The sequence below is a fragment of the Portunus trituberculatus genome, chromosome 49 (assembly GCF_017591435.1).
Source record: "Portunus trituberculatus isolate SZX2019 chromosome 49, ASM1759143v1, whole genome shotgun sequence".
Taxonomy (NCBI): Eukaryota; Metazoa; Arthropoda; class Malacostraca; order Decapoda; family Portunidae; genus Portunus; species Portunus trituberculatus.
In genome coordinates, this window is record NC_059303.1 from 12,770,123 (window position 1) to 12,781,890 (window position 11,768).

An 11,768-nucleotide genomic window follows, 5' to 3' on the forward strand; every position below is an offset into this window, starting at 1 on the left:
ATAATGATACCTCTCCCTCTCCCCTGCTTGAACACAACTCCCTGGTCTGTGTGCCTTAGCTGTTTGTTTGCTCTACCTCTCCCTCTCCCCTGCTTGAACACAACTGCTTGGTCTGTGACTGTGCCTTAGCTGTTTGTTTGCTCTACCTCTCCCTCTCCCCTGCTTGAACACAACTGTTTGGTCTGTGACTGTGCCTTAGCTGTTTGTTTGCTCTACCTCTCCCTCTCCACTGCTTGAACACAACTCCCTGGTCTGTGTGCCTTAGCTGTTTGTTTGCTCTACCTCTCCCTCTCCTTTGCTTGAACACAACAACTTTATCTGCATGCTTGCTTCCTTCACTTGTCCTCTATAGTCACAGGAAACTTTTAGATCATGCAAACTCTGGCTAAAGACAACAGACCTCTTTCATTGCAATTTTCCTTTTCTTAATCTCTAATGTTACCAAATCAATAACAAAAAATCAAGTATGAATATCAAAAGCCACTGTGATTCAGCTCATGTATTTACTAACAAATCTACATACAACACTGCACTTCATAACTAAGGGCGAACTTGTCACTGTCCTTCCCCTGTAGACCTTCCCTGTAGGTCCTGCCTGCCTCCCTCACACCTCTGCACGTTCAAACAGCATGACTAGTTCCTTGTGGGTGGTGTGGGGAAACAAGTCAACAGGCACTGCATACTTGGGGATAAAGGGAACAGTGTCTCTGGCTTTGGCTGACTTGATGTTCTTTGAACCAAGCTTCACAAAGTTCTCCATAGCAAATCCCTCAGGCTTGCAGGTCACATACAGCAACTTCTGGATCGCCTCACACTTTCGGATGGTGCGGATCACTTTAGGGTCTGTTGGATCAAATCAGATCAATGTTTTAACTCTCTCTCTCTCTCTCTCTCTCTCTCTCTCTCTCTCTCTCTCTCTCTCTCTCTCTCTCTCTCTCTCTCTCTCTCTTTCTGTAGGGTGGTGACAATAGTAATCATAAGAGGCAACAGTCCTCAAATTTTGAATAATCCTTTTCTTACTTATAAAAAAAAAAAAGCTATCTTTTACAATGAAAAACACAATCTGATATAGAATCAAAGCCATAATTATACAAGAAAGGATATAAAAGATAGATATACCTTCACTCTTACTATGAAATATGTTCCAAGTTCCTCACATACTGGATATAAAACTTACAGTATATTAATATAGGTAAGACAAATCTAAGAACAACCTCACAGCATAACAAAAGTATAAACAAATGATGGGGAGGACTCACGCAAACCAGCTCTTGCAGGATTGACTACAGCCACTACATCAGAACACTGGGCCAGCTCAGTTGTCAACTGGGGCAGCACCTGTGGCAGACAGACAGACAGACAGACAGAGAGACAGAGAGAGAGAGAGAGAGAGAGAGAGAGAGAGAGAGAGAGAGAGAGAGAGAGAGAGAGAGAGAGAGAGAGAGAGAGAGAGAGAGAGAGAGAGAGAGAGAGAGAGAGAGAAATATGTATCTTTAACTGGCTGAATACAGTTAACTTTGATCATATATGTGTGAATGTGATGAGGTGAATACGAGAAGAGTGTGTGATGGTGCAGGTGAGAGCTGGAGTTTATAAAGATGCACTCCCTTCCCTAAGTCAGTCAAGCAAATGGTATATTGTAGATATGCTATACTTTCCATGTGAGTGCTTTATAAATATACAACCTTTCCCAACAACCTTAAATATATCTGAAAAAATGCCAAGATTATTTTTTTTCTCATACTGTATTTTAGCATTTAATGTATTTAGGTGAGTGAAGAAGACCAAAGGACAGCCTCACCTTCTCAGCTCTGCCGGCAATAAAGGTGGCATTGCTGATGTTGTTAAGAGTGGCATTCTTCTTGGCGTCCTCCACAGCCCCGGTGGTGACGTCAATGCCAATGGTGCCCCGGACATGCGGTGCCATGGCCAGACTCACCGTACCTGAACACAAACACTCCTTTTAGTGACACCCTATCACATCACACAACATTTTGATTCTCTATCTTGATTCTGTTATCTGGAATGGATTAAAGTGAAGAGTATGTATAAAGTCACACAATAACACTTTCAGCCTTTGTTTTTCTTTTATCATCTGGAAGTGATCTAAGTTCAGTCTCAAAATGTCAAGATACATTCATACATAAATGTTTATATATACAGTAGTGTGCAGTGGGTGGAGTAATGAAGGTGGATGGTTCAGTATGAGACAGAGCATAGATGATTGGAGTTACTGCCATGGGTGGGTGGTGAGTGGGTGGATATGGCTGAGTGGTTAAGTGGATGGGTGGATATGGTTAATTGGTTGAGTGGATGGGTGATATGGTTGATTGGTTGAGTGGATATGACTGAGTGGTTGTAGTTGAGTTAGTAGTGGATGGATTGGCCAACATTACATTAGTGTGTGTGGATCCACAGGCTGCCTTCCAGAAGAGTGTTGAGACAAGTAGTAGTTTGGGTAGCAAGTGTCAGGAGCACCACACCTCCTGAGGCCTACAGCAACTTGTATGACCTGTGAATCACCTCTCAGTGCCAAATGACTGTAAACCTCCACAAAAGGCACAACACAATTCACACTTGTTCACATCACTCCCTAAGCTCCTTGGCTCACTTCATGAGATTCAGTCATCATTGAGTTCGGTGCCTTTGTCTCCCTAGTATGTTGCTGCACACTTAATGAACAACAAGAGCTCACCTCACCTGTACCACAGCAAATGTCCAGTAAGGTGGTGACCGGGGAGACTTCTGCTATTTCCTTGACAGTGCTGTAAAGAACCTCAGCTCCCTTTGTATTGATCTGAAATGTAAGTATAGGACCAATGATGCTTCCTTCCTTCCTTCCTTCATTGCCATATCAATTGAGCTAAGAATGAAAATTTACCTGGTGTAAGTCAATTTCATAGGCAATATATGAGTGTTTAGTGGCCAGGTAAAAGTCACAACTGCATTGCTTTAGTCACCTGGAAGAATGAGTCAGGTGAGATCTGGAAGGAGAGGTCCAGGCAGGTCTCTGTGATACACTCCTTGCCGGCCACCAGGCGATATGGTGCCTGTTCTCGAGTGCAGCGTGTGTGTGGGCTGGGAAGAGACTGTGTTAGTAAAGCAAACAAGTGTAGCAGAACTGGAAGGTTAGCATTTCTTCCAGATCTCCATAAGAGTTTTTCATTCTACACAAAACAAAAAGCCTGCAATACTATCTTCCTGTGTGTGTGTGTGTGTGTGTGTGTGTGTGTGTGTGTGTGTGTGTGTGTGTGTGTGTGTGTGTGTGTGTGTGTGTGTGTGTGTGTGTGTGTGTGTGTGTGTGTGTGTGTGTGTGTGTGTGTGTGTGTGTGTGTGTGTGTGTGTGTGTTTGTGCATATTTACCTAGATGTTGTATTGTACATGGTTCAAGCGTGTGTATTGTACAGGGTTCGTTGCGTGTGTATTTACTAGTTGTATTTACCTAGTTGTAGTTTTACAGGGCCTGGGCTTTATGCTCGTGTGGCCCCGTCTCCATATCTACACTTATCCAATCTTACTTTAAAAGTGTGCACACTCTTTGCAGACACTACTTCTTCATCTAAACTGTTCCACGTCTCAATACATCTCTGCGGGAAACTATATTTTTTAATATCTCTCAGACATCTTCCCTTTCTCAGCTTTTTACTATGCGATCTTGTACTTCGGGTGTCATATTCTTCTCTCAAGATCAGTTTCTCATTATCCACTTGGTCCATTCCGTTGATCAATTTATAGACTTGTATCAGGTCTCCTCTCTCCCTTCTTTGTTCCAAGGTGTGTGTGTGTGTGTATTTACCTAGTTGTAGTTTTACAGGGCCTGGGCTTTATGCTCTTTAGTGTGTGTGTGTGTGTGTGTGTGTGTGTGTGTGTGTGTGTGTGTGTGTGTGTGTGTGTGTGTGTGTGTGTGTGTGTGTGTGTGTGTGTGTGTGTGTGTGTGTGTGTATTTACCTAGTTGTAGTTTTACAGGGCCTGGGCTTTATGCTCATGTGGCCCCATCTCCACATCTACACTTATCAATTTTTCTTTAAAACTATGCACACTCGTTGCTGACCCCACTTCCTCCCTCAAACTGTTCCAAGTCTCAACACATCTTTGTGGGAAACTATATTTTTTAATATCTCTCAGACATCTTCCCTTCCTCAGTTTCTTACTATGCGATCTTGTGCTTCTAATGTCATATTCTTCTCTCAGGATTAGTTTCTCATTATCCACTTGATCCATTCCATTAATCAATTTATAAACTTGTATCAGATCCCCTCTCTCTTTTCTCTGTTCCAGGGTTGGTAGATCCATAGCTTTCAGTCTCTCCTCATATGTCATCCCTTTAAATTCTGGAACCATTCTTCTAGCCATTTTTTGTAGTCTCTCTAATTTCTTTGTGTTTCTTTTTATGGGGTGTCCACACAACTCCTGCATGTATTCCAATCTGTGTGTGTGTGTGTGTGTGTGTGTTTTACTGTGAGAGACAAGGAATGGTCTGAAGAATAAACAGGCAAAGATACATTAATGCTTAAAGTCTCCAGTGTCTTGCTGTGTCACCAAGTCATGCAGTGTGAGAATCCTTCACCACTGCACTAACACATTCATACATTCTACTTTTCTGAGGTGCCATTGTGTTGGTTTCAGAAATGACCACTTGGATGGAATATTAAGACTTCAATATCCTGCTTAAAAAACTCAATTATCATGGATTGGAAACACTCACCCATACTTAGACACTATCACTTGTATCAGATATATTACAAATTCAATATTTCCCCAAGTCACACAGCAGCTCACCAAGCCTGCAGGTACAAGGAGTCCAGCTCACACTCAGAACCTTCCCCGTTGAAGAAATAATGGCGCAAATCTTTCATGATTTCCTGTATGGCGTCTTCGGGCATCTCCTGAGGGTGGATGATGACAGAGGCCATCTTCTTCCTGGTGGCCGTGGAGCGCACCACCAGGTTCCGCCACACGCCGCCTGTGTCAAAGCGGTGGCAGGCTTCGTGGGGAGACTGACGGATGAACTTCTGGAAACTCTGAAACAATATTGACACTTGTGACATTGCTATTATAGACACACATCACTGGGAAGGATCTAGTGTGTGTGCTTAAAAAACATTGCCTGTTTTTATATTTCCTCCATCCTACAACTTCTGCTCCACTTACAACACTTTTATAACTGGCACAATATTGCACACATCACTAGGAAGGATCTAGTATGTACTATTCTGAAAAACCACTTCCTCCTTTTGTAGTGTGTGTGTGTGTGTGTGTGTGTGTGTGTGTGTGTGTGTGTGTGTGTGTGTGTGTGTGTGTGTGTGTGTGTGTGTGTGTGTGTGTGTGTGTGTGTGTGTGTGTGTGTGTGTGTGTGTGTGTGTGTGTGTGTATTTACCTAGTTGTAGTTTTACAGGGCCTGGGCTTTATGCTCGTGTGGTCCCGTCTCCATATCTACACTTATCCAATTTTTCTTTAAAACTATGTACACTCTTTGCTGATACCACTTCCTCACTCAAACTGTTCCAAGTCTCAACACATCTTTGCGGAAACTAAATTTTTAACATCTCTCAGACATCGTCCCTTCCTTAGTTTCTTACTATGCGATCTTGTGCTTCTAAAGTCATATTCTTCTCTCAGGATCAGTTTCTCATTATCCACTTCATCCATTCCGTTAATCAATTTATAAACTTGTATCAGATCCCTCTCTCTTCTCTGCTCCAAGGTTGGTAGATCCATTGCCTTTAGTCTCTCCTCATATGCCATCCCTTTAAATTCTGGAACCATTCTTGTAGCCATTTTTGTAGTCTCTCTAATTTTCTTATGTGTTTCTTTTTATGGGGAGTCCACACAACTCCTGCATATTCCAATCTAGGTCTTATTTTAGTACTTATCAATTTCTTCATCATTTCCTTGTCCATATAGTGAAATGCTACTCCAATATTCCTTAGCAAATTATACGTCTCTCTGAAAATTCTATCAATATGGCTAACCGGTTGATTATTTTCTTCCATTGTCACTCCCAAGTCCTTTTCCTTTTTTACTTTTTCTAGTTCTACTCCATCTCCCATCTTATAGATTCCCACTGGTCGTCTTTCACTTTTTCCCATTTCCATGACATGGCTTTTGTCCACATTGAATTCCATCTCCCATTTTTGCTCCATTTCCAGATCTTGTTTAAGTCTTCCTGTAGTATTTCACAATCCTCTTTTGTTTAATGACTCTGCACAGTTTCGCATCGTCCGCAAACAGATTTATGTAGCTGTTCACTCCCTCTGGCATGTCATTTATATATACGAGAAAAGTATTGGTGCCAATACTGACCCCTGTGGCACTCCGCTGTCTACTGTTCTCCACTTGGACTTCATATCTTTAACTATCGTCCTTATTTCTCTCCCCTTAAGTAATTCTTCATCCATCTCAATGTGCTTCCTTTTAAGCCACCCTTCTCCTCTAACTTCCATAGTAATCTTTCATGTGGCACTTTATCAAAAGCCTTTTTAGATCTAAATAAATACAGTCAACCCATCCTCTCTCTCTTGTACTTTATCAACTATTCTAGAGTAGAAACTCAATAAATTTGTCACACATGACCGACCTTTTCTAAAACCAAATTGGCTATTTGATAATATTTTGTTGTCTGTGTGTGTGTGTGTGTGTGTGTATTTACCTAATTGTATTTACCTAATTGTAACATACGGAAAAGAGCTATGCTCGTGTTGTCCCGCTCCATATCTATTAATGTCCAGCTTTTTCTTAAAATCATGAATATTCCTTGCTGACCACTTCCACGTCTAAACTATTCCATGCTTCCACCCTTCTATGAGGGAAGCTATATTTTTCACATCTCTCCTATAAGTGGCCATTTTAGTTTTTTCCCATGCCCTCTCGACATTCTTCCATTCCACATACACAGATCTTCCCTATCCATTTTTTCCATGCCAATCATCACTCTGTATATTGCTATCAGGTCTCCCTTTCTTCTGTTTTCCAGGGTTGGAAGTTGCATTCTTTTCAGTCTGTCTTCATAAGTCAAATCTCTTAAGTCAGGCACCATTTTCGTTGCAGCCCTCTGTACTTTCTCTAGTTTCCTTATGTGTTTCTTTAAGTTCGAGCCCACTGTATTGTTGCATATTCAAGCCTCGGTCTTATCATTGCAGTAATTATTTTCTTCATCATTTCTTCATCTAGATATACGAACGCCACTCTTATGTTCCTCAATAAGTTCAATACTTCTCCAATTATTTTGTTTATATGTCTCTCTGGCGATAGGTCATTGGTAATTGTCACCCCAAGGTCTTTTTCTTCATGACTGGTTTTTATGTCTTCATTTCCTATCTTGTACATACTCCTGATTCTTCTTTCACTCTTGCCAAACTCTATTTTCTTGCATTTTGTCGTGTTGAACTCCATTTGCCATGTACAGCTCCATTTCCATATTCTGTCCAAGTCTTCCTGGAGTAGTTCGCAATCTTTGTCACATCTCACTTTTCGTAACAATTTTGCATCGCCTGCAAATAGGCTCACATAACTGGACACCCCATCCACCATGTCATTTATGTAGACTGCGAACATTACTGGTGCCAACACTGATCCCTGTGGAACTCCACTCTCCACCAATCCCCATTCTGATGGTCTGTCCTTAATTATTGTTCTCATTTCTCTTCCTACCAAAAGTCTTCCATCCATTTTAGTAAACTGCCATGCACTCCTCCTACCATTTCAAGTTTCCAGATCAGTCTCTGGTGTGGTACCTTATCAAAGGCCTTTTTTAAATCCAGATATATTCCATCAGCCCAACCATCTCTTTCCTGTATTACATCTATCACCCTCGAATAGTAACATATCAGGTTTGTCGTGCATGAACGCCTTTCCTAAAACCAAATTGACACTCACAAAGTATGTCATTTTTCTCCAAGAAGTCTGTCCATCTAGTCTTCACCACCCTCTCACACATCTTAGCTACCACACTTGTAAGTGACACTGGTCTATAGTTCAATGGGTCTCTTGTTACCTGATTTATAGATTGGGACAATGTTAGCTCTTTTCCAGTCTTGGGGCACTACGCCTTCCCTTAATGAGGCATCAATTACTTCACAAACTTTTTCTGCCAATTGCTCCCTGCATTCTCTTAAAATCCATCCTGATACCCCATCAGGTCCCACAGCTTTTCTCACTTCTAAACTCCCCACATGTGTGTGTGTGTGTGTGTGTGTGTGTGTGTGTGTGTGTGTGTGTGTGTGTGTGTGTGTGTGTGTGTGTGTGTGTGTGTGTGTGTGTGTGTGTGTGTCGTCTCGTCGCAAGGTGTATATGGAAATCAACCCAACATTGTCTGTTAACCCTGTTTATAAAGAAAAACACGTTATAAAGGAATATCACAGGATGTCGTTCACTCGGTTTAGGGTGAGCGGACACTCCCTGGCCTGCGAGACAGGGAGATGGAATAGGCGAGGTCGTGGGCGTATACCAGTAGAAGAACGGTTGTGCGTATGTGGGGAAATTCAAACTGAACGACACGTCACTGAGAACTGTCCAATGACTCGACACTTAAGAGACAGGTACCAATTTGCTAGTTTGGAAGAGTTGTTTTGTTCTGATATGTTCGCACCAGAAAATGTATGCCATATAGTTCATGATATCCTTTCAGTATACAAATAGGGATTGGGAACTTGAATATTATGATATTTATTTTTATCTGGACATTGTATGAGTAGTTACTGGACTACAATTAGCTTGTATGTTGTTGTTAGTTTTAATTATCTGGGATTATTTGTTGTGATCTTGTCATTTTGAAATTTCTGTGTCATGTTGTGGTCAATAAACATCTGAATCTGAATCTGTGTGTGTGTGTGTGTGTGTGTGTGTGTGTGTGTGTGTGTGTGTGTGTGTGTGTGTGTGTGTGTGTGTGTGTGTGTGTGTGTGTGTGTGTGTGTGTGTGTGTGTGTGTGTGTGTGTGTGTGAGAGAGAGAGAGAGAGAGAGAGAGAGAGAGAGAGAGAGAGAGAGAGAGAGAGAGAGAGAGAGAGAGAGAGAGAGAGAGAGAGAGAGAGAGAGAGAGAGAGAGAGAGAGAGAGAGAGAGAGAGAGAGAAAATCAAGACTGAAACATGAGAGGGAAAATTTGTTGATAAATCTCTACCAACAAGAAGAGTGGCAGACTTTAAAGAATCCTGAGGCAGAAAAGTGAGTAGTTCCACACCTGTGCAATCTGCTTATGCTCCTCCCTCATGTTGACGAGGAAGGTGGGTGGCACACACACCATCTCCGGATCCAAGGGTCGCCCCACGAAGAAGCCAACAGTCTTGGGGTTGCCATCAACACCAAAGTGAATCCCAAACTCATCTTTGTTGCGGTATCCAATCAACTCTGGCTGTGTTTATGGAAAGCAAACAATACTGTCACTAGTGACATGTAACAAATGGTATCCTTATCACATCACTGATGGCTGAGGACAGACTACTTCAAAGCAAACTGTGACTATGGGAGGCTGATTTGTGTTGAGGTTGGTGCAACACTGACACTGCCAAGGAGACACTTAAGGTCAAATATCTCAACAGTTAAAGACAAATTCATATTTGTGACAGTCACACCTACTGAAGGCCTAGTGGGTTCAAGGACACAGGGCAGCTTCTTCAAGTTTCTATGTAATGGTAGCCCAGCCTTAGACAACCTGTGGCTCAGTTCCTTAAGGATTTTCTTGCATTCCTTTTCTTTTATCACAAGTTGCTTGAAGTATGGAACCTGTGAGAACATTCAGGCTAAGTAAATAACAATAATCTTGATTTGTCTCGTCTTTCTTTATCTTTGCACTTGCAGTCCTCAGTTGCATATGAATAAAAGATACATGCAAGAAATGTCTAGACAAACAATGGCTCAATACTGGGTAAGGAAACCTTTGATTGGCATAACAGACAAACTGAAAAGAATATATTTACATGACAAACAATGACTGATGATACTAATACAAATCACATGAAGGCTACGTAATGCAAGCCATCCAGGAACTGTGAACTACATGTGGCACTTCCATACAAAACTTTGACGCATCAAATGAAAAGGCAAGATATGAGAGTTTTCTCTTGTCTCAGGAATCATATATTGTCTTCCAATTATAATGAATCCAATGCCCAGGAGACTATCAATTAACAGCTGGCCCTATAACAATTGAGGTGTCAAAGAGAGCACTCCCAGCACTTAGCAGGAGTCACTGAGGGCTGCACCTCACACAGGGGAGTGACGGACTCAGCAAGGCGCTGGAACTGGTTGTCCTCAGTGACTGGTGGAAGAGGAGGAGGAGTTGCCTTCTTGCCCTGGAATGAAAAGCACATGTATCAATCAACAGGATATGAGTGATGCATCACTTTGAGACTACAGCAATCCTTTTATTACTGCTGATCACTTGTCAATTAACACAAGCTGTAAAAGAAATAAAATAAGTGAAACTGATAAATCTCACAGTGCTTCACTTAAATTGATCCCATAAATACTTTTATAGTGGATTGTTAAATTTAAGTCATGTGCCACAAAGAAAAAGAAAAAAACAAAAAAAGACAATTTAGAAAGAAAGACAAATATCTCAAGCATACATGTACAAATCAAAATCATCACCTTTTCTTTAAGACCAATAGATTTAAGTTCGGTTTTCTTTGAGTGACTTTCTTTGGTGCTTTCCAAAAGCTGCATCTGTCTTGAGCTGTTTCCCGCTATCTTCAGCAAATCCTCCTCCGTCAGTGGCAATACAACCTTGGCTGAGGCTCTCCCTTCAGGCCTGGGATGGCTTCCCCGGGGCAGCTGGCTGTTAGTCAGACCACCACCAGACACACCAGAAAAAGGGTAGTGTCACATAAGGCTCATGATCTATCAGCTCCAGAAACTTATGATCATATTACTGCAGACCAAAAAGTACCATAAAGTAGTGTTACAGTCAAGGATAAACAACTTTATTGGATAAATGAAGGTGGCAGTAATGGCAAGCTGCCATCTACCTTGAGAGTCTTACTGGATGTCTGGCCCCTCACTCTTAGATCAGCTCATCAATATTTCAAACTTTTCTGCCGGAGTCCTTTCCAATGAGAAATGAGTGTTACTGGCAGTATAAAGACCAGCAGCCACACACTCACCTGGCAGCTTGAGTCCTCAGGTGCCTCGCCCACACTCGGGAGGCCAGGCAGCACACTGAAGTGACTCCCATGTTGCTTACCTATGTGCACTTTCACATTAAATGCATGGCCTTATAGAACATCTATGTTAAAGTTTTTCCATATCCTGAAAAAAAAAAATCATTTATTCTCGTTGACACTTAAGGTAGAGCATTAGAGCACAGTGGGTCAGTGGCGAGCATCAACAGTGGCCCAATCCACCCTCCAGGGCCACGGCCGCCACGCCACTGTGCCACTGTCGCTCGCGCAGTCACAAGGACTGTACTATATTCCTTGCGCCGTCACCACCAATGAACACGTGTGGCAGCCTAGCAAGATTACACACTCGCTACTCTCATTTATTTACTCATCCGCATTATATATGCACACACTGGCTACCTAAACATTTTCATATGAAGACACACCTACCTGTAATTTAATATCAGACAGAAAAAAGACATAATCTTCTACCGCTGCCTCCTAATCCACCTCCACCGTCAGGCATCAGCTGTACACTTGTAAACAAACTGTATTTTGTCTATTTCCTTCCTTTCCTTAACAGATCAAAATAGATAAGTAATTGGAAAAGAAAAAGATCCATAAATAAAAAAAAACTTTTCCGTTTAAATTGTATGAAAATTTAAGACAGCAAAGC

The 11,768-nt window shown here is 41.8% G+C and overlaps 1 protein-coding gene across 2 annotated transcripts; it reads right to left on the bottom strand.

The window, feature by feature from the left end:
• Positions 1–484: 484 nt before the first annotated feature.
• LOC123499117 (tRNA (uracil(54)-C(5))-methyltransferase homolog) lies at positions 485–11,657 on the bottom strand. 2 transcript variants are annotated; one of them, XM_045246743.1, is made up of 12 exons: positions 11,543–11,657; positions 11,096–11,240; positions 10,584–10,770; positions 10,196–10,285; positions 9,570–9,716; positions 9,175–9,345; positions 4,780–5,021; positions 2,961–3,078; positions 2,701–2,797; positions 1,802–1,944; positions 1,260–1,338; positions 485–843 (listed from the first exon to the last, which is right to left on the bottom strand). In XM_045246743.1, the coding sequence occupies exons 2-12, from the start codon at positions 11,164–11,166 to the stop codon at positions 605–607; spliced, it is 1,584 nt and encodes a 527-aa protein (XP_045102678.1). In that variant the 5' UTR covers positions 11,167–11,240; positions 11,543–11,657; the 3' UTR covers positions 485–604. The 2 variants fall into 2 exon arrangements, 1 of the variants encoding a protein (XP_045102678.1); XR_006672886.1 differs by lacking the exon at positions 485–843 and adding an exon at positions 2,397–2,512 and having other exon boundaries at positions 2,696–2,797.
• Positions 11,658–11,768: the final 111 nt, after the last annotated feature.